General features: G+C 40.7%; 1 protein-coding gene across 4 annotated transcripts in view; it reads right to left on the reverse strand.

The window, feature by feature from the left end:
* Positions 1–23,485, reverse strand: part of LOC129169704 (retinoic acid receptor RXR-alpha-A) — a 118,218-nt gene extending 94,733 nt beyond the window's left edge. The window contains exon 1 of one of the 4 annotated variants that reach the window (XM_054756349.1): positions 23,161–23,485. In XM_054756349.1, coding sequence (XP_054612324.1) covers positions 23,161–23,188 — 28 coding nt within the window. In that variant the 5' untranslated portion in view covers positions 23,189–23,485. The remainder of the gene's footprint in view (positions 1–23,160) is intronic. The other 3 variants (XM_054756350.1, XM_054756351.1, XM_054756352.1) reach the window with 3 other exon arrangements.
* Between the last annotated feature and the right edge of the window lie 413 nt (positions 23,486–23,898).

Genomic DNA, 23,898 nt, shown 5'->3' on the forward strand with positions numbered 1-23,898 from the left:
TTTACACAATCTATACACACATCACAGGAAGCAGAATGTTGTGACAGAAATGGTACATAATTCAAAACTTGAAACAAAAACATCTGGCGCTGCAGCTGTTTTGCATGGACATGCACTGAAACACAAAGACAATGAAAAACAAAAATTGAGTCGGAGTGAAATTACAGGCTACATTAGACAGAGCAGATAAATGTGCTCTATGGCTGCAACAGCCTTTTAAAATGGACCCATTAACTATGAACGAGGGATTAAAACATGTCTAGTGGAATCCAGTGTGTAAAGCTCCCTTACGGAGTTGACTCCAGGGGAGGACAACTATCATAATAATCTTATCAAGGATGGCAAATCTTACTGGTTGTAAACGATACACCTGTGACGGAGTATCACTACATGAATTCGAGCTAGCTCTGAAACTAAAGCATTCGGATTGGGTGAGCAATGGTCTTGTTTTCCCAGGTAGATGTACTGTTTTCATATGGCTGTCCTGGCCATCCTGTTTTTTCTGAAACTGTACTGGTTTTCATTGTTTTGTGCTCTGCTGCATGTGACGCAATTCCCGAGAAGCTGCCGTGTGGGTGGCCTTTTGAATTAGTGTTGCAAAAAAGTTGCAAAAAGCAAAAGAAACATCACGACATATGCACGGAGAATTCTTTTATACTTGCTGAGTTGAGGTCCCGTAAATACGGTTGCACATCGAGTCTCGAGACTAGCGTTGGTAATTTAAAAAAAAATTAGATTCCTAGATTTGATGCCCAGGCCGTCGAAAAAGACGAAGTAGCCGCAGAACACCAATGAAGAAGAAGCCACGGGAAGTAGAAGTAGGAATCAATATTATTAAACTGAATATTTTCATAGTTTGAGCATAAAAAACTTGTTTGACTTTCTAAATAAATTTTTTTTACCTTCATTAGAGCCCTCTAGACATGAAATAACACCCCTATAGTCACCTTTACACTCATATTACCCAATATAGTAGATATAATAAGGGAAAATAAGTTATTTAAGACATAAATAAGACTCATGCTCTTGTTTGTTTCCCGACGTGTAGACAGAAAGTGATGTCCGGGATTCAGAGTTGAGTTTTAGCTGGAGTACGGCCATAACCGTAGCCTGTGTTCTTTTTATGATGACGACTCTTATTGTTACTATCATGTTATTATTGTGCTTGTTGTGAGATAAATAGTTATAAATAATTAAAGCCTGTCGTAGTGCGTAATCAAAATATGATCACACTACATTAGGACAAATGACACTTTTGACACAAACGTCTTTGTCACATCCACACCACAAATCAACATTTTCCATATCAGTGTCCCAGCAAAATAAAGACAAAACCTCTACACTCGGGTCTTGGCCACTCAGTTTATGTGCAGAGAAAGACAATGATCTACAATAACCTAAAATCCAATTGTTTTGGCCAAAAAAAATAGTACGGCTATAAACTGTCCTACAATACTGGCATGTGTAGTGTACTGTTTTCACTTCACAAGTGAGACAGTTGAGGTTTGCTTTGGGTCACAGTTTGACTCCAAAGTTGTGCTCTTCAAGAATGAATACATGCCACACATTCCAAGAGGTCAGCACGAGCATGTCATCTAACCGAAGACTTTGCCAAGGAGGCTGCAGCTGTTCTTGCAGCGATATCTTGCCAGGAACATAGCTTATGTCAATGTACAGTATGTTAGTGCTTTTAGGGAGGGAAGTGTACTACACATTTTATAGCCAGACATTTTTTTCTGTTAGGTTGAATGATGTACTGGCTCACAGGATAAGGTAAGGGAAAGGACACGTAAAAAAATGAAAATAAGTACAATGGAACTTTGGTTAGCGTCATTAATTACTTCCAGAAGGTCTGACTCAAACCGAAACTTACTCTCACCAAACCGATTTTTCCCCACAAGAAATCCATCCGTTCTGGACAACCAAAAATGTTACACTATTTGTTTTGTAGTTTAGAACTATAGTTTAATATGTAGAAAACAATTTGAATTGCATATAAATGACGAATGAAAGGGATAAATGAACATTTAACGTTACTTTTACTTTGATTTATCAAAATGATGGCACTTTGGCTTCAATGGAGGCTATTTTGAAGCCGTGCGCAATAAGAAAAGCAGAGATTTGGATTGAACTACACAGTCAAACGCTGATGACGGGTTCAGTTGTGTATAAAAACTGTGTTACGAACACAGTTGGACTAACGCAATATATTAATAACATGACAAGACGCACGGCATATTGTTCGCGAACAGGGAAATGTACTCGAACGGAGGCAATATTTTTGCGTCAATTTGTGACGTTAAACAAAAAATACGCTAACCAGGGCGTGCACTGACCAAAGTTCCACGACAGAATACTCGAGATTATCTCCATGTACTTTTTTTTACTTCGCTGCTTCATTAAAAAGGGAAACAACGTTGAAACAGATTGCAACGTTGAATCTGATCTGCTGACAACATTTCAAAAACAGCAATTCTGCATAACAATTCTCCAAGAAAAAAAAAAAAAGAACTGAGTACGATAACATGACGGACGGCTGCTGATGTCGGTAAAATTCACGCTCCGCTGTCGCATGGCAATCAGTTTTTGAGAGTCACTTCCTGCATATGAAACATTTACGCTTTTGGAAGCTGCCATGCAAGGACAGATTCACACACTGGCTACACTTCAGGAAGAGACACATTTCACACATTTTTGAATCAGTCAAGTACATGCAACAGTAGCCAGCAAAGAGGCAGACAGAGAGTGGAGAAAAACATCGGAGTGAAACAACTCGCGGAGACAGTGTGAGAAAGTGAAAGAGCCAGGAAGAGAGTGATAGAGAAAAAGAGGAGAGACAGGCAGAGGGAGGTAGTCAAAACTAGGTCAAGTCACATGACTGGGATAGACTGCAGGCAGGATTAAATATCCTACAGCATGTGGTCATTTACACAACAAATGTAGATTTCATTGTATAAATTATTTCTTTTCTACGGGGAATGAGGCTCAGCGTAACGAGTGCGATGCTACACTGTATTCTGGTGGGAAGCATGGCTTTTTCAGCGAGCAGAAACACAAAGTATTAAAGACTAAGTGAGCCATTCCCTCAGAGACGGGAAACAAAGCAAAAGCCTTGGATGGCATGAAAATGATCATAACAAGAGTGAGCACAGTTCCAGTGTGAGACAACCTTATAATGACAGGCTACAATAGCTGTAACATACACTGTCCATAATCTGTGTGAACGCAAAAAGGGATATAAACTGTGTCACTGGTATTTTCACACCAAGGGAGTTTAAACAAAATCTCTCCACACATAAAAACACAATTCACTGGCTGTCAAGTGTATTTTGGCCTCTCTTTGCTAATATAGTGCGTTATTAGATGTACACTATCTTTAAAATCATGGCTCTCTTACACGGAGCCCAGGGAGACGTCATGTTTTTTTCATTTAATCGCCCATGCGCACTATAAATCAGGTATTCATCTACCGCTGAACAAAATAACTTCATTACTTGTGTTCTGTTGTTAAATGAGGTTTAAATAAATGTCTTACATTTCCAAAAAGCTCTGCTTTTACTGTCCATACACAAACACTAGTCACGTTTTTTCAAAAATATATTAATTAATAAATCATGTTGTTTTGTGGTTGAATACAGCCTATTATTAGTCAAAACATATGCATAGTTAGGCTAATGAAACATATTTTCTGCCTAAATTAAGAATGTTCAAGCATAAATATGGTTAAATGAACTCAAATACGAATACAAGGCATTCTAAAGACGCATTCACAGACGTAAACATTGTATTCCACACTAGTCACTAGGTGTTACCGTGTTACTGGTGTCTGGTGAGACACACAATCACCAGATTTGATCGCTGCAACAACAGGCACAATAATCAGAGTACAAATCCCAAACAGAAACACGGGCTACTGTTGTTGTGGAGTTAATTTGCATAAATACATTTTTTGCAACAATATTAAACATACGATTTGCATTTTTTCTTCAAAAATGCTGACTTCAATCAATATATTACAATATTGAACTTTACTGCACACTTGTCGCATTTGTCTCACATAAAATAAATGCACCCCATAAACTTTCTCTACAACACTATCCTAACTTTCTTCCTCCACCATTTCCAGCAACATCAGATTGTTTTTTTCTGTAACTTGCTTGTTCCTTGTTTCTGGTCAGTGGTGAAGTGTTCTGCAACATTTTCTCTGGAATGCTTGTCTTTGAGTTCCATCCATAGACTTCAGCTTTACAGATGCCATGTCTGCAATGCTGCCATAAGGATGGGACTCATGGTGGTATCAGCTATAGTAAAGGCAATTACAGAAGCCAAGTGGTCCCATTTTTTTTTTTTTTTTTTGGAGGGGAAAAAGGAGGTGTCTATTTGAGGTGGGGCATTTATTTATCTCGGTGAACTGTGCACGTTATATAAGCACTGGCTACTATCTAAAGGAATGCTTTCGTTTGACACAAGTGCATGCATAAAAACACATGACTCTTGATTAATAGATTATATGAACTCAAGTTTTATGAAAGACTCATTAATATTTTGTTTTGATAGCAAATAAAACACAAGTAGTTTGTGGCTTTAGGATTAAATTTCAGTATAAAGAAAAAGCACAGATTACAGTTCCAGTTCAATTTTGTGCCATTCTGCAAACACCAGGTGAAGATAGTTTTTTCAATCACTACAGTCTACAAGGAAAAGTCATTTTCAGTTCTGGAAGGCCTATCCAAGTGTAAGATCCTTGCAGAAAGATAAACACTACTACTGTACACAGTATAATACATGTTTGTGTGAGTGTCAGTGGGTTACACAGGGAGCTGAGCACTTCACATAAATCTTTCACTCCCTAATCCTCAGTAAGTGAACCCCAGGTGGAGATTTTGCACCAGATTTAAGCCAATCAATATGATGTAATGCCACCGAGTATCCCTTGCTAAGGCAAAGCTCTTCTCTATGATCCTACCACATCACTGTGGATTTTAAAATCATACACACTAGTTAGCAGGAAAATTACTTTCAAAAGTTCGTTCATATAAGTCGTACAGTAGCTACAGTGCCCTCCAGAAAACATTTCACATCAAAGGATGAATATGAGATTGAGATGACTTATTTCAAGATATTTACATCTGGGTCCAATGCACAGCTTAGAAGATAGCACCTTTCGTTTGAACACACCTGTTTTTTGTATGTGTATGCTTCATTTAGAGGTGTAAACAACATAAAAACCAGAAAGATGTCTATGGGTGAAAAAAAACAGTCACTGCGAATTTGACAGAAGATGGGAAATTAATCAGAACCATTGCACAAGCATGGTCATGCCCAATACAACCATTTGGAAGGTCCTGAAGAAGAAAGAAACCTGGTGTACTCAATAAAGGACATCAAACAGGTAGACCAAGGAAAACATAACCCGTTGATGACAAAAATATTGTGAGAGCTGTAAAGAAAGACCCTAAGACAATTGTTTGTGACAACAGCAACAACCTGCAAAAGGCAGAAGTAAAGGTATCACTTTTGTTCATAGAAGATGTCCTGAACAAAAGTACAACGGCTACACCAGGATATGCAAACCACTCATGAGAAGGGCCAGGCTGGATTTTGTCCATAAAACTTGAGATATTTATATTATAAGAGCAAAGTAAGAGAGTATCGGCCCTCATAGTGGGAGACAAAAAAAAAACACACACAGCAATCAAATTCAAGCTCTGTGCAATCACTTCTCATTTGGCGGAGTTCAAGTCAAGAGGTTAGTCCCTTTTTGAGGTCAGATGGAATACACTGCTGCCGTTGAAATGTCACTGATGACGTCACTGCGCATCTACCTGTAAATTCTCCAAGATGCATTGAGCCATGTGAGCATAGGGCAGCTCTAAAAATACTAAATCCGCCTTGAGGGCTAAAAACTCTTAACTCAAATAACAATTACTGACCAAGAAATGCAAACTGTCACATCAGTTTAGTGCTCGGCAATGATGCACCGCTCAAAGAGTTAGGTCAGAATCAACCAACATAATTTGGACCATAGACATACGAGGCTAGTCAAGTGGATGAGCAAGAGTGAGGTCACTTTTCTTCAGAGATACACAAACAATAACCTGAAGGCTCAGTAGTACGTAGCCTGCAAACGAGTGGCTTCTAAGAATGTTCATTTCATAATATTCACAGCAAACATTTTTTTGTAAACTCAAGAAAGAATCTAATAAGCTCTGACACAAGAACTATATTCTTTGTGACTGCTTTGGTTACATTTTTACTGTAAGATAAAACAAGAAAAGATAAGACAAGCTATGGGGCCGCACGGTGGCCTAGTGGTTAGCATGTTGGCCACACAGTCAGGAGATCGGAATCCGTTGGGCATCTCTGTGTGGAGTGTGCATGTTCTCCCCGTGCGTGTGTGGGTTTTCTCCGGGTACTCCGGTTTCCTCCCACATTCCAAAAACATGCTAGCAAGCTAACCAATTAGAATCAAATTTATTCATTCTAAACTTAAGCCAAAAATGTACCACTTCCACACGGTATGGGAGGAGAAGTTTTTTTTTTTTTTTAATCTTTCATGTCGGACATGACGTGCATGTCTACGTGCATGTGTACTTAATGTGTCACTAAGGAAGCATTCTGAATCAATATTTTAATATCAAAACACCATACAACTGAAAGTGAAAATATAAAATACCCTCCTCTATCTTTCTGCGACTCATCGTTGCCCTCTTCTATTAGTGGGCACCGTCGCTCTCAAGGGGACTCACCAACTATCACTGATAGGTTTACTGGGCTGAGACACCTCTTTTGATCGGTGCAACTGCAACATTAGCATGTACCTCAGCACTCTCCTGCTCTCAAGTTCACTCTCAGTCAGCTACCTGCCCATCAGCAGCACAAAGCACTCACGAGGGGCCTCACCCAGGTGAGACAGGAGGTGATCAGAGCTCGTCGAAATCATCTTTCCTAATGAGCACGAGCTGACTGCTGCACTCAAGAGACGTAAGAGAAGTCTCATTACTCAGCATGGGCGAAATCCTTGTCATGGCTTGCGTCTCATACTGTTTGTACGTCGCTCTAAGATTAATAAAGTGATGATGTAGTCCAAAGACCACGTTAGTCCCGCTTGGGATATAACACAAGAGTCAGGGGCCATTTATACTACACAATTTTACACTTAAAAAAACATTAAACTAAGTCGCGTGTGACGTTTGACGTTTCTTCACATGACAACAGAGTTTTAGAGTCAGAAGGAACATTTGCTGTGCTCCCACAAGGTTTACAGCTTTGGGGATTATGGCAAGTGACACAACATTGTGCACATACGTGCACAGGCAGCTAGTAGGATCGTAATGCGATGGCTCCTTGTTAGTTATGTATCATAACTAATACAACATTTACAGATTAATTACTATACTATTACATTCTAGGTGCCCGCGGGCACCAGGTAGGCCCCCACGACCACATGAGGTGCCCGCAAGCCTGCTTTTCATTCAGGTTTTCAGTTAATAATGTGAGAACACTAGAAAGAAAAGTATTCTGAAACATAAAATGTGAGTTGTGGATACCAGCATTTTGTGAATGTTTTGGTAAAACAAGCATATTTGATTTGTTTGGGTTGAAAAAAGGTATGAAAATAATTTCTACAAAAATGAGTAGCTCGTGGCCATTTTCATTTTCTAAAAGTAGCTCTCACAAGAAAAAACGTTGGTGACCCCTGTTCTATACTATTCTGTAATTAATAACCATAATTTCCTGACTATAGAGTGCACCGGTAATAAGCCGCACCCACTAAATTTAAACAGAAAGAAAGATTTGTACATATATAGGCCGCAAAGGTCTATAAGCCGTAGGTGTCCACGTCATAACATGGGAAATTAAAAAATGTTACACAGGTTTTTTTAAGCTTCCGATTAAATAAATGCTTTTTTCCAAACACTGCCTACAAGAAAAGTCAGTCATCACCATCTTCATCCTCCTCCTGGGAACTAAAACCACTAAAGTCGTCTTCTTCTGCGTCAGAATTTAACTGCCTCATAATTCTTTCGTCACACACTTTGTCAGTCTCTCTCGCTCTCGCTTTTATTGTCGCTCTCTGTGTTACATTCGTCTCGAGCCCTTTAGCTTGAGCTGTCCTCTTCATCACACAGTGTTCCAGTCTTTAGAAACCCGTCGGGATAGTGGATTTTATGACACACTACAAAGAAAGACACACTATAAACCTTGCAATCCTACCTCCACTCGATGTTCCCATCGTCACTCGTTAGCTCCGATGATGAGACGTGAGACGCTTTTTTTCATTAGAGTTCGACATCTGCTGCAGTCCAAACACAAGCTGTAGTAATTCTACACTTGATCAAACTTACTTTAGATTTGTGAGATCAAAACATGATCGCTGCATAAGACTTCGTGTCCACTTCACTCATCTGGCGGTCACCGAGACAAAAACTCGGAAGGGTTCGGAGAAGCCATGGAAAATGACTTCCGGATGGCTTCTAAGAGATTGTACCCACCATTTGCCAGCACAGGAGGAGGAAGCAGTACACTGTCCACACCGTGTATGCTGCTGACCTCGACTCGAGATGTTGTGAACCTTCAAAAACCTTCTCAATTCCAGCGACACATCTTCCAATGAGGAAGCAGTGCCTGGGGACTCCACGGTGGACTATCCCATACCTCTGTGGCTGAGCTTGCCGAGATGGAATGGTCAAAAAGCTCCTCGGTGGCAGAGCCCCGGGAGTAGATCAAATCCGCCTGGAGTTCCTTCAGGCCCAGGATGCTGTTGGGGTGTCTCGGTTGACACGACTATGACAAGATAAATCACGTGGACATCGGTGGTGGTGCCTATGGATTGGCAGGCCGGGGTGTGGTCCCCCTTTTTAGGAAGGGGGACGGAGGGTGTGCCAACTATCATGGGAGCACACTCCTCCACCTTCCTGTTAAGGTCTATTCAGGGGTTCTGGAGAAGAGGGTCCGCCGGATAGTTTAATCTCAGATTCAGGAGGAGGAGTGCGGTTTTCGTCCTGGTCGTGAAACTATTGACCAGCTCTATACTCTCGGCAGGGTCCTTGAGGGTGCATGGGAGTTTGCCCAACCAGGCCACAAGTGTTTTGTGGACTTGGAGAAGGCATTCGACCGTGTTCCTCGAGAAATACTGTGGGGAGTGGAGTATGGGTTATCGGGTCACCTAATTCAGGCGGTTCACTCCCTTTAGGACCGGTCTCTGAGCTTGGTCCGCTTTATCCATGTAAATAAAATAAGGAACATTTTGTTTGTTTAATCAAAAGTCAAAGTATTGACAGGTTCTATACAAATTACATCTTTAAATCACTTCTGTTGTGATCTGGAACTTGTTGAAAACAACTCCATTGTCATTTTCGTGTAAACACTGAAAGCTGTGATTGCTTGAGGACATGTGCAAGCGTGTTAACTGTCCTGTCAAGACATGCGCAAGTATGCATCAGTATAACCAACAATGGCAGACCACTGTTGCTTCTTAAGACCACATACAGTATATGCCATACATATTAAAAATGCAGTTTTGGATATAACCCAGGAGCAGCAGGCCAACTGCTGTCCTGACATCTATATTACAGTGCTTCTGGTCATTTTTACTGGTCCATGGAAACGTTTGTTTTGTTGTATTTGTTTGAAAGTTTAAAAAATGTAAAAGGGGGAAAAAATGCGTTTACTTGGTCACTGTTATGTCATCATCCACTATAGCGGTTGGCTTTAAATCATAATGAAATTCAAGATTTCCTGGTAAATGAAGTAGTCCTGGTGAAACCACACAAAGAGCTCCTTTCTCATATTACGGTTAACATTTTATTGTCTGTGGAAGGTGGAGTATTCTGCGGCTTCCGCCCTCTTCCATTTTTATGAGGGCTTGTGTTTGACTCAGGTCTGGAAAAGGTCTAAATCCACAGGCGGGTGCCACTTAATTAGCTGGGCCACGCACCAAAACGAGTTGGTCACATGGGTCCAATTTGGCCGACTATAAAGCCTGCATTGGTTCAACTTGCATTACTATGTGAGTATTTACGTGCCTGCCGCACCAAGGTAAGAGACTTTGAAGATGAAAAAAAGCAGAAGGGGGGAAAAAGATTGAAAAGAAGGAGAAAACATAACTAAAATGAAAGGAGGGGACCCTTAACATTCCAGGGAATTGTTCCAGATGTTGCACAAATATTCTGCTGAGGAAATCCAGATGTGCTTACCCCATTTATTCCCTCCTTCTGCTTCTTCTAGATCTTTTCTTTCAAACAACACAATCACCCCTCCTTCCTTCATGTCAGTCTTCCCTGGCTTTAAGTGAAGAATTTAACAGCCCACAGAGCGCCTTTGCACCAGTATCCTGCAATAAACATCTAACCTCATTCTGTAAATCATATAAGACTGTGTGTTTGAGAGAGCGGGAGATTAGATGACTTGCTTATCGCTCTTTGGATCAACAATTAAACAATTAACTAGGCTCTAAAAACAGCTGTGGTGAGTCAATAAAAAAAAAAATCTAAATATTGAGGCACGCTAAATAAAAACAACATGCTCCTGACTTCCGTTTGTAGTCGCTGTTTCCTGCGCAACTCTTTTCATATGCTGTCATGTCTGCAGAGGCTGCTCCTCTCCCACAGAGCGTGACCCAGCCACAACCTCCTGACCTTGCCTCTTCCAGACAGCACATGAGCTCCTCAGCTGCTCCACATACACAAACACAGTGTCACTACAAGAACTGACTAATCACACAGGTGGCATGCACACAGTGTCTTATACATATGCAAGTGTGCTAATTCGGTGACATTTTATTGACTAAATTATTCATGACCAGAAAAATACATTATATGAATCAATTAATTGCAGCACTGAATTAACAACAACACATCAGCCAATCCAGTTCTGCAGAAACTCAAAGCCTGTGATCTGTCCTATTTAATCCTTGACCGTATCGGGTTTCCCACTTCACCACAGAAAAAGAAAGCAAGGAGCCTAAAAGTGACACTTGAACTTGTCTGAGCCGTTTTTGTGGGCAACAGTCAACACTTTGGTATGCAGATCACAATGACAAAGACAACGGGCCAGCAGTTGGGCGCCAGCCTGTCTCTTGTTGTACTACACCTGGTTGCTCAACTTTTTTCTCAAGGCATAAACCAAACATTCCATGAAAAACAGGTTAATTACTTTTTTATATATACACTGCAGAGTTTTGCCAAATGTGGATCAGCACTACAATGCACACCTCCTGCTTGAGACAAAATTGCAGGTTTTCCGCTACATGTAATGGATCGTGGCGGGGCGCCACGGCTCAGTAAGAGCCGCCACACCTTGGAAATGAGGTTTCTTTTTAACGTGAAAAAAACAATGTTAAGTAATACAGTGTATGAATAGACATATGTGCTACATCAGTAGTGCCCATTACTGCGATCGCGAAGGTCCCGTGTCACCTGCATCATTACTGTCACTTCGTAGATGTCATATGACATCAGCCAGCTGACATTAAGCCCCCTCCTGATTCACTCTTGTGCCGTGGCGGCGGCATAAAAAAAGTGGAGAACAGATGTCTGCAGGCACACATAGATGTGAATGCAATTTTAATCTTTATTATTCCGACTACGGATAAACTAACGCAGCGGTAAGACGCCTATAGCTACAGTATAGCAAAAGTTATCTGTTCACTTATAGCAGCTACTTATGTAAAAAAAAAATCACTTGTTTCATGGCTGCACTTCGCGTCATGAACTCTATTATAGAAATGTCTTTCCAAGTTTGTTTGTTAAACTACTATTTCATGATGAATTGGAAAATGTGCCCATTGCTGAAAGCTTTTTAATATGTTGCCTTGACTACAGCTGCATTGTGTTTTGCATAATCCTTGTAATTTCTCATATACAATATCTGTAATGTTGTATAGCAAAGGCTAACTGCATGTCATACATGATGAACGCTACGTAGCTATTTTCACTGACATATTACTTAGTTTACGTACACAACTGTTGAGGAATTATGTGTAATTATCTTTATTGCCATATTGATTAGAGTTGTGAATTTCTGAATGATATCAACTATTTTGATCACCTGTAAACTTTGAAACTGTGATTGTGAAATACTAGTCATTAGTATTTAGTATAGTATTAGCAAAGTTTACCGGTTAGAGTTCATATATGCTATATGTTTTATAGTACAAGGTAGATCATTTTCGTTGTGTGCACCCCGGTATACATGTACAATGTACATAAATACTAATATTTATAAATAAATACATACAGATGTTTGTTGTAGTTGGTCACCAGCACTGCACACCTCTCAGGAGACATTTTGGCCCACTCCTCTTTACAGATAATCCCATAGGAAATCTGTTGAGGGAGCTGAAATGCCAAGTTGGCAAGTGGCAGCCTTGAAAGTGTCAATATTTTCAGAGTCAGTTCCAGAGAATCCAGGTTCTTTATGTACTTCTTCTACAAAGCACCTTTGTTGCCTTTGCCATAAAGGATGTTTTGGGTCACAGGCATGCTAGAAGACCCGTCCACGACACATCTTCAGTGTTATGGCAAAGGCCAGGAGGTGCCAAAATTCTATAATACATGGCCCCACATGCGGTGAAGTCTTCCTATAACCTAAGCAGAGACACAACCCCAAAGCAAAATGTTTGCACGTAGGGATGAGCCGTAGTCGTATCGGGTATCCGTTACGGATAATGCATTTTTTCGAGTACGAGCATGAAACGAGTACAGCTCATCATTATCCGTAATTGTGATGAAGGAAAATCCTCATTGGGTAACTACTTATGTATTCACTCTTCACACTCTGTGATTGGCCAGTCACACACAGCGACCGCCCCTCCCTAGACAGACTCGCTACAGCCAACTTGTTTTGTTACGTACGTGGTGCATTTGACAAGGCAGAGATGTAAATGGCTCGTGTTGCATCGGGCACTGCCGGCGTTTTTCGTTTTTTTTTTTTCCGCTGATAGATTATGTCCCTGTTTGCTATCACTGGATGTTTGCATGAATCACCAACTTCACACAAATCATTAGAAAATATTTAAATAATAAAGTCTTACAGCCCAATTACACACATACACAGTACTCGTATAGCTGAATAATAAACAATAAATATAGCAACTTCGGTAAATCCATGTCAATTTCAGACTTATGTACCGATGTACCGATTTAAGCCGCACCCAATTATGGTTAAACCACGCCCATATGTGCTTTATGCCCCGCCCACTCAGAGTACGGATACAGATACAGATCATTTAGATGGGTTTCTCTCCTACCGAACACAGTGATTTTCCCAATTTTTGACAACATCACATTCTCCCAAACCTTGTCTGAGCCATTCAGAAACTTCAGACGTGTCTTCTTGAGCAGCCGTCTTGATTTTCCCCAAGCTTCTTGAAGCTAATTTTTGTGCTTCATGGGCACACAACCAATTGATGCGGGCAGAATTCTTGGTTGTTGGTAGGGATAGAATTCGTATGGATTTTGAGTTGGTCCTCTGTCTCTCATTTTTAAAAGAAACGTCATAAAAATATCAATTGGTCATGTCTTTAAAAGGGGGTAAACTTACAAAATCAGCAAGGGATTTATTACTTATTACCCCCCACTGTAACATACACCTGCCACCTTAAGTCATAAAAGCAGAGATTTACATAATCATGACAAGCTGGTCTAAATCATGTACATATTTAATTTCTTATTAAATCTTCATCACTATGGTTGGTTTTCCAAGGTGGAATGAATGGTTTCTACTCTGATCATCTGTCAAAACCAGGTTGCCATGCTTCTCATGTTTTTCTTGCCCCTCCCTTCCAGCCTTAACAGCCTTGCACCTTTCTGCCGTTGAGAACATTCCAAAAACCAGACAGCCTTGGCAAGGTGTCTAACTATAGGTGACAAAATCCTCCAGACTGTGTGTCTGTGAGGGCGCATGTACAGGTGTGTGTTTGTGTGTGTTAAGGGGCCACACTCCGGGCGGATGTATGAACATGTCAGACCTGCAGGCGTCAACAAACAGTTAATCAGTCTTTCCCTACTCTAGGCTGAGGAACAGCCCACAGAGGAACCTTGTTATCTCACATAATATATTTTTTCTCTCTCACCCTTGGTAATTTGTGGAATATACTGTTGAAACACAACTTTTCTCCGATAACCTGCATGTCAATCCCCTTCCACGTCCCTGGGTATCAATCAGTAATTTGAGTAGCTTCTCTAATTGATCTGCTGTTTATCATAATTGCAGTCATAGCCTATAATCCCGAAGAGTTACATAAGTATTGTCCCATCATTGTATTCTGAGAAGTCGTAGAAAGGTTTTTAATTGACTGAAGTCATTTCAATCTTAGTCAAAGAGGATCTGGCAAAATACCATTACAGATCTGACTAAAAATCACCAACTTTCATCAACTTTCATTGCTACAGGGCAGCACCAGGGGGAAGTGGGAAACCTCCAAAACAAAATGACCATGAATTCCATGAAAGACTTGAGGGAAAACAGCAGGCAATGCCACTGACAACCAGCTCATATTCTGTACATACAGTAAAGGCATCTCACTGATATGAGATACTCGGTGGTCTGAACAACAGAAAAGGCACTCATGTGGAAAGATGATCTGTGTGACAAGAGAAGGCTTGAAACATTTTTTTGCTGAAAACAACCGTGCGTATAGAACAGGAAACAAGAACCCAGGTGTACACTCATTTTCAGCTGTTAGGGTTGCTGTAATTGCTGGAAATATACAGCGCAAACCATTTGCAAAAATCCATCTTTACAAAAAGAGCTTAAAGGTCTAATGACAAAATGCTGGATATAAAACATAATTAAAACCATGTTGTCTATCCTGTCTGTACCTGCCTTGGGATGCTGACGGATGACTCCATGTCAGTATGTACTGGAATGTACTATAGCGGGGCAGCATTACATTTTGTTCATACACACTCATGTCATATTAAAAAAGTAACTTCAGTTAAAGTACATACAGTAGTATAAATATCAGAGTACATGAATTCGCACACATAAAGTGCATACTGAGTATGCTGTAACGAAATATAATTTGCAAGAGAGAGGGTGCATTATATTCATAAACAAATCCTTTTGGAAATTATTTTGCAAGCCAGCTAAAATCGAGGGAGACATTAAACAATTTTTTTCAGTAGGATGTTTTACAAAAACACGCTTGAAATTGATACACAGCGAAACTTTGGCTAGCATCATTGAGGTCGGACTCAGAATCTAACCGAAACAAACTCTAAACCCTAGGTTCCCAAAGTGGGGTACAATTACGAGTGTGCCTGAACGCCTCACAGCGCAAGGAGAACGAGCAGAAAGCAGAAAGGAGACAGAGCGTGGAGTTGTTCATTGCTCTGTGTGCGTCATATGAACAAATAAGTAAGTTTGATGATCATTTTGTACATTAAGAGTGTTTAATCTTGAAGATTTAATTTATATTGGACTTGTCACTGTGAGTGGGGGTTCCAACATTGTTGCATGTATTTTTGTGCTTTGGATACTGCTTTATCATGACTGTAAAGGTTTCCCCTTCAATTTTGGTATTAAATTAATATGCATTACACCACGAGGCACCACGAGTGGACAAAAAAAGCCAAAATGTGACCATGCAAAATATACATTGTTGACTCGGAATTAATAAAAAATATAATTAACCAATTAATTCAACATTTCAAGTTAATTAAAACATTTTTTTATGTTTTTTTAAGTGGCCAGGAGTAGGGGGTATGTGGCTTCAGGTCAAATGTACACGACTGTAAAAAGCTTGGGAGCCACTGCTCTAAACGAATAAAATTTTCCCATGAGAAGTAATCCAATCCAAATACAGTCATCCCCCTCTACATCGTGGTTCAAACATCACTCCCTCGCTCTATCACGGGTTTTCAAAAATTAATTAATAAGTGATCACTGTTTCATGGTTGACTATGGCCTACTATTAGTCACACAATATCGAAAGACAAGTTACATGTACGATTCTGGTCACTACGAGCTGTCAGTAATGTTACATTGATGAGACGTTACCTGCATTAAGTCAGCTGTGGATGAAGAGTCCGACACAACACAGTGAAAAAAAGTTCTCCTCCAATTCCGTGTGGCAGTGGTACGTTTTTGGCTTCTTACTTTGTCCTTCTTCCCCACTGAGTTTCAAACCCGTTCTTAAGTTTAGAATAAATAAATTGGACGCTAACTAGTTAGCTTGGTAGCTTGCCATTTCTTGTGTCACTTCAGAGATTCCGTAGCCTGCAAATAAGTGGTCCACAATGTGTTGTAACCAAAGCTAGCAGTATTGTTAAAGTGTATGTCTATATATGGCAGATTGATGTATATCACTCAAGTTACAAATGGAATGGAAGATGTCGATTTACCCACTTTACGCTACAGCAAGGAACTTTCCCAATGCTAACGGTGAGTTATTATGTCTTATTATTGCTTATAGTGTCTACTATACTAGGCAATACAAGTATAAAGGCGGGGTCGCACGGTGGCCGAGTGGTTAGCATGTTGGCCACACAGTCAGGAGACCTGGAAGATCTGTGTTTGAATCTCCGCTTAGTATCTCTGTGTGGAGTTTGCATGTTCTCCCCGTGCGTGTGTGGGTTTTCTCGGGTACTCTGGTTTCCTCCCACATTCCAAAAACATGCACCTTACTTGTCCATATGTGAGTGTGAATGGTTGTTTGTCTATATGTGCCCTGCGATTGCCTGGCGACCAGTCCATGGTGTACCCCACCTCTTGCCCGAAGTCAGCATACCCCCGTGACCAAAGAAAATGGATGGATGAAGTATAAAGGTGACTATAAGGATGTTATTTCATGTCTACAGGGCTTTAATAATGTTAAGAACTGTTTTTAGAAGGTCACAAACAGGTTTGTTTATGTTTTAACTATAAAAATATTGCATTTATTAATAATGAATCCTACTTTGCAGAAATTCACCTATCGCTGTCAGGGCTGCAACTAATTAACCACAATAAAACGAGGGACGACCATATCCATTCCAGAAAGCCAAATGTTCATGAATCCCTTTCATTCCTGATTTATATGGATTTTGAATTGTTTTATACATGTAAACCTATGATTGTAAAACTATAAAAAGATGTTTTCAGACTTTTTGAGACGTGTGCCGTATTTGTGTTAGCAAAGAACGACCGAGTCAACCGTTGATGACATCATTGACGGGCAATGGGGCTGACATCCGGTTCCTGTTACCATGTAATAGCAAGCTAAAGGCTAACTAGGATGTTTTGCGATAAAATTACATTACGAACATAGTTGGACTCACCGCATTTTAATACCATGACAATTAGCGCACCATATTGTAGGCTAACCAGAAAACGTGTGCAAACTGATGCAAAATTTGGATGGACATTTTAACCAAAAAACATGCTAACTGGGGCGTACGCTAACCGAGGTTCCACTCTATCGGCATAATCTATGTTATTGTGGAGTTGTCACTCTCAAATGTTGTTGACTTTCAGCTGACTCATTTCCAGTTCATTTCTGTCTTTGACAACAGTTACGTTGGCTTTCTCCAGTGGTGTATTTAACCAGATGTAAATTTTGCGGTTGGCACTTGAATTTTCCCCTGTATGACCGGTTGCTGTTCTGGTGAGTTGCAGAAGCGCTGGAACTGGTTTGTGCTATTACCCGAGAAGTTGCAACAGTAAAATGGCATGCGCTGGACAACTCCTGATGCTGTGCCGTACTTCTTTTCTCTGTGTTGCCTGCGTCACCTGATCACCATTGCTTTCATCACATCGCAATTCACACTGCTCAAACTGACTAGATTTAATGAACTGGATAATGGCAATTTAACGCAAAATGGCACGGGGTGTACGTCTATATAAGGAAATACAACTACTAATGTAGCGATTCACTTGATTTGGCATCCAAGTCCATGCGCTCATAACTTAATTACAAAACCCAACAAAGCCCAGAGCCAGTCAATATCTTCATGTGCTAATGTAATCTCGGAGGAAGAGTACACAGTTGTTTTTATTATTGAAAATGTGCCAAGATGAGGAATGTGGAGGAGTAAAAGGAGGAGGTCCCGCCTCTGACAGCTACTGATTTTATGGTTTCTTGGCAGCATCTGAATGTCACAACACAACTATATCATGCTCCGCATTTCGCATTTTACAGTTCTTTCTCACGTACTGTACGTTGTTGATGTCTTTGTCTTACTGATGGTGCGTGCGCAACAACGTCCTGAGAAGAGCACCGGCTCAAGAGGAGGGCGAGCCGACCTTCCTTTCAATGCGAATTAGGGGTGTGATCTGGTCAAATTCCTACAGAAAGTACGCTTCCACTTCAAAAGAGTGGCTGTACGCACCCTGAATACTGGAAGTGAAAAAGAACAGCCATTCACACACTTTAGAGCACCTGCAATAAACCCTTGGACTAACGGTGCTCAGATGACTGCTGAAAGTAAGATTTAACAGCCAAGCTTCAGCAAACTCTGAATAAACCTGCCAAGTACTGTTTGGTAGAATAAATAAGTAATTAAATAAATAATCAACACAGAAGCAAGACTCTCAAAGTTGCAAGGGGCAGTGCTGATCATGTCGATACTGACAAACGATAGCAAAAGGCAGGCAAATACAAATACATAGAAATACAAATCCAAAGGGATTGGACAATACTGTCTTTAAACACAACATGCCAAATGCCAAAGGCAAAATTCTTGAAATGATAGAACAGATGGAGAGCAAAGGTCAACGTTTGAGGTGCAAAGTTCAGTGCAGTCGTTATCAATAAAGACCTCCTCTGAGAAGCGAGAAGCCCCTTGCACAAATAATTAACAAGCTTATGAGTAGTTTCTTGATTTCTGCACCAGAGGGAAGGCCTGCAGTTTCGGATTTTGTGCCGTAATTATAAATGCTAAAGCTAGGATGCTAAAATGTGCACTGTTTAATCCCAGGGCAACAAGTTTGGACACATAATTCTAATTCATATTTACACTGGTCAACACACTCAATGTCAACAGCAAACCAAACACACTTGGTGGTCTTTTGTTGTAATTATTAAACCATCATTTCTGCATTTTATTCAGCGGCAGTAAAGTGTGGGTGATTAAAGCGGTCAGCAAATTCTCCATTTTCTTTGGAATTGAACTTCTTCTGGGTGAAATTCAGATAGGGGGGGGTTCGGGAGAGAGCTGTCACTTTAAGCCATTAAGTCTCGCTATAAAACTCCCCCCCAATAAAAATGACAGCTGCAGCCCCGTTCTCTCAAAAGGAGAGCAAAGGCATCACATCAGGAACACAAAACTGGACGGCAATAAAAGACAAACTTGGCCAAATGCTTTTGGCGGTGTAATTCCATGAGCCCTTGTCCAGCACCACACACACACACACACACACTCACACACACACGCACCCCTCCTGGAAGACAGACACCCTCTCCCAGTATTACTTTTGTTCCTGAGTTACAGCCAGAAAAGGAATGTGGCCCTCTGTCTCACACACACACAAATCTCACTTTCTCATCAAAGACTATGAACTTCATTGGTTTTGAGAGGGGGGGGAAGTGCGTGGGTGTGTGTGTACCTTGTTTTCCAACAAATAAAAAGGAATCACACAGCTAATATTGAGAAATTTGATTTTTTTTTGGCTCAAGCCCTCATTAACAGGTGGTAAAAGGGGTGAAGACCAGAGACATGACTGACTGCCGATCATCAGCATAAAGTAGTACCTCGTATTTCATTATTAATCCATTTCAAAAGTTCAGTGAAGAATTGAACTCGAATGAAACCTGAATTATTAGGCAGTGTTCGGCCGTATGATATGACAGATACGACAGTGTACAAAAACTGGGACACATTTTTGGCAATAAATGGTAAATGGTCTTTCACTTGTATAGCGCTTTTCCACCTCTAAGGCTCAATGCGCTTTGACACTGCTAGCATAAAATCCTAGTGATGACGCAGCATCAGGAGCAACTGGGGGTTCAGTATCTTCCCCAAGAACACGTCGACACAGGAGCACGGAGGATGGAACCCGCAACCTACAGGTTGGGAGACGACCGCTCTACCACCTGAGCCATGCCTCCCCCATGAAAAACGGAATCCTATAAAAGCCAGGACCTACGGCCCAGTTAGCGTATTTTTCCGTTTTACTTCAAAAATGTATGCACTGTTGGTGTTCTTCCCGATTAGCATCCAATATGCTGTCTTCTCATGTTATTAATACGCATACTTTTATCACTACTCACCCCTGTTAGCAGCCTGCTGTTAGCATGGAAACTGGAAACAGAAGTCACAGTCGCCCGTCTATGACATCATCAGTGGTTGACGCTGTAGTTCTTTGCGAACTAACACAGTTACGCCACAGGTCTCTGCTTTTCTTCTGAATTCAATATATTACTCGTGGCAAAACACAAAGGCGGTGCGCGTGTGGATCTCGCTGCCTCAATCGCGTCTTTAATCAAGCTAAAAGTGATGTGAAATGTTCATTTATCCCTTATATTTGTTTTTCATTTATACACGTTCAGAATGTTTTTATGCATGCAAAAGTATAATTGTAAGACCATTTTTGAAAAGTGTTTTGTGTCGCATTTTTGAGTCCGGAACAGACATTTGTTTTGCATTATTTCTTACGGGAAACATTTATTGGTTAGAGTACGTTTTGGTTTGAGTCTAACCTTCTGGAATGGATTCATGACGCCAACTGCGGTATCAGTGTATACACCTGATGTTTGTTAGTCATTATCTGTTATCTGCTTTTAAATGTCACGCATACAGGGCACTGACTAAGCAAACAATGTTAAATACTCTTCATGTTGCCGTAACGCAAACATCAATACTAAGAGTGGATCCATGAGAGAAGGCTTACACCAAAGCCAAACAGTGGAAGCACACATTCAATGGCAATATCAGATACTCTTAAATGTGCAAAAAATATATTAGTAATGCTTTTCATTGTGAAAACGTCAGGCTTAAATTCTGCTATTTAATTACAGGTGATTTGTTTCATAAGAAAGCTTGGGTGTTGTTGTGGGTCTTGACTGAACAAAAGTTGCAATACAATATATCCTGACAGGAAAATAAAAAATAAAAATAAAAACGCAGACAGTATATTTTGTGCAAATTCACAGAAAATAAAATAAATTAGAAAGGAAAAATGTATTTTGGATTTTCTCATGTAAAGGGGTTGCAATTTTCTTGGGGAAAAATTGAATAGACGGTGAATTTGGTCGTTAATCACGGCTCACATTGTTGGATGTCCATGAGAGCTTCATTGCTCACGCAAAAAGGACACACTCTCCTATCAATGTCATTCGTTCCAGCTTTATAGCTTCAAGTCAAATAAGTGTGGCGCACGGAGGAGTTGATGGCGGGATCAAGCAGACAATCGGCATACAAACGCACCGCATAAATAGCTCTGGGGAGTGTGTCGCTATCACACCAACAACTGATCTATAATTGTAAGACTGCCATTTCAAACAGTTGCGTGTCAGAATCCCTAATGCTGTGTGACAGATAATGAGACTGAATGAGCGGCTAATCAATACGCACAAGGACTTAGGAGATAGTGGCGTCCTTGAAGTGGCCAATTAACAATCAGACCTACTGAGTGGACCTTTAATGGAGCAAGTTTAAATAGAAATGGCGATTTAAGGAGCAGCGGATTAGCACTATAGGCAACCAAGAAGCTGCTGATGCAGCATGTGCTGCCGCTTGAGGGAAAAGATGAGATCCATCTCCAGTGGAAAAGTGTTCCATCGCACTTTAATAATTATACTGTATATCCAGCCATACATCAACCACAGCTTTCAGATATTAGATGCCAACAAGCGTAAAAAGGTAGATGCACATCGGAAATTGAAAACACTGAGTGAAAAAAGTGGACGCAATACAGGGCACCCTACAATAGTGAACTTGGGAAGTTTGAGCAAACAGTGTTTGCAAACTTGCAAACAGAACAAGTTCCGCGGATGGCCTGGATGCATACAGACATCGGATGATACATGTCAAAGTGTAACGCGACGCAGCAGACAAAATAACAGTGTTGGCCTACTACAGCTCTATGATGAATGGCCTCTACGAGGGGACAAGGGTCACTTTGACAAACTTTACAGTAGCGCGCACCTGTAATGATTTACAATACAAAGTATGACTAGCCTGGAAATGAAAGGGACAAACTAAAACAATACTTTTATAACTACAGACGTTTTTATGATATTTGTTTCGAACATGCTGAACAAGTTACTTTAACATCACATGATTTCAGTATACACTGACACCATTTAACATGTCTGAAAAGGAATAAAATGAAGCAGAGTTTATTTAATCCCACCTCTTCTCCACGTTTACTACAGATAATTCATTCACGACGTGTTGTTAATAAGTTCATTTTCCTGGGAGATCCAGGAATTTAGGCATAGCTGTCAACATCTGCATTATAAAATAAGGGAACACTTCTGGAAAAATATGGGAAAATAAGGGAAATTGTGATCTTCACAAAAAATGTCATATTTAAGATTTTTTTTTTTTTTGGTGGATTATCCCGATGTTGCCTGAGTGTTGGCGAGGGGACCTGAAGCTGTGCTGCCCCTGCAGAACCAAAGAGAATCCCAACCCTCCTCCCCCATGAAAGTTAAAACACGGGAAAAGTAGAGAAAATTATTAAAATGAGCGTGTGCCAGGAAAGAAATGCTAAATACAGTAGTTTCCCCGGTGAAAACGAGAACGTTACGTAACAGAGGACTAACAATTCAATTAAATCTAAGTCTTCACTGAGGTCATATTAGTCTGGTTATACTTTAATGTTCACAACAGGAGTTCGTTTCATGTACAATGTGAATATGGTTTTGTCAAAGATATGACAATAAGAAGGTATGGACATATTTCTGAAACTTCAAACAAAGTAGCGCACGCCAGGAGCGCGCACATCTCATCCCGAGCGAGATGTCACTCTGAGAGGAATGTCATCATCTCAGATAGCAGCATTGGAGATGAGGCGATTGCATGTGTTTTACCCCATGGTAAGCCACATTTAACATACATTTACAAAAAGAAATGGCTAGTTTAAGACTGGCGTGTTTGACAACTCGCTGCCTTCACTGTCAAAAGGAGAGGAAAGGAAGGACAATGTCAAGCGAGCCCGCCGGTTTTAAAAAAAAACAAAAACAGCACGTCATGGCAGAATAAAGCTATAACGTGAAATAATTCAACTCACCCAATGACAAGAATGGTTTGGTTTCCATATTGGACGGGTAGGTTAGCTCATGCCAGCTGAGACGACCACGTTTGGGAGTTTTTCGCAGGCTGTTCGAGGGCACCGGACCAGCTTAGTGTTGCTGTTGCTCTCCGTGCTCCTCTTCTGGTAGCCTTTGGAGCGGTTAAAAGTGACAGGTCGATGTTTAATAGTCTCATAAGATAATGTTTCTAGCTCTGCTGCTGCACTCCTCTCCTTTCCCTTGCGTGCTCGCTGCACAAGTCCAACTACTGCTGGAGCTGTACTGCAAAGGGACCCACGCAGGGGGTACTCCCACTCTCGCACAGCACAGCAGCGACGCCATGCATAGAAGCCTTTGCATGAACTCTTAAAAAAAAAAACAACAGCACACGCAAGAGCGAGATAGAGGACAGGGGGGAAAGCATGCATTTCACTCGTGTTAATAAACGGATTCCATAGCAGTATTGTCCATAAATGCGGCCCGGTGGTCCCTTCGCGCCCACAGCTCGTTTTTTGTTTGCCCGAGACATATAGGGTCGCCCACCCCCTGAAAAATAATATGGGACACCTTGTTGGCACCCGATTGCCTTCACCCCTACCTGTGGGTTGACATTTTTTTCCCTTTGTATATTTGTGTTAAACAGTTTTGATACTATTTCTTTTAAAGGAAAATGAAAAAGAATAAAACTGAGCTGTCGTTCGGCTTCATCCCATTTTGGATTGTTACAATATTTACAC

Source organism: Dunckerocampus dactyliophorus, chromosome 17 (assembly GCF_027744805.1).
Source record: "Dunckerocampus dactyliophorus isolate RoL2022-P2 chromosome 17, RoL_Ddac_1.1, whole genome shotgun sequence".
Classification (NCBI taxonomy): Eukaryota; Metazoa; Chordata; class Actinopteri; order Syngnathiformes; family Syngnathidae; genus Dunckerocampus; species Dunckerocampus dactyliophorus.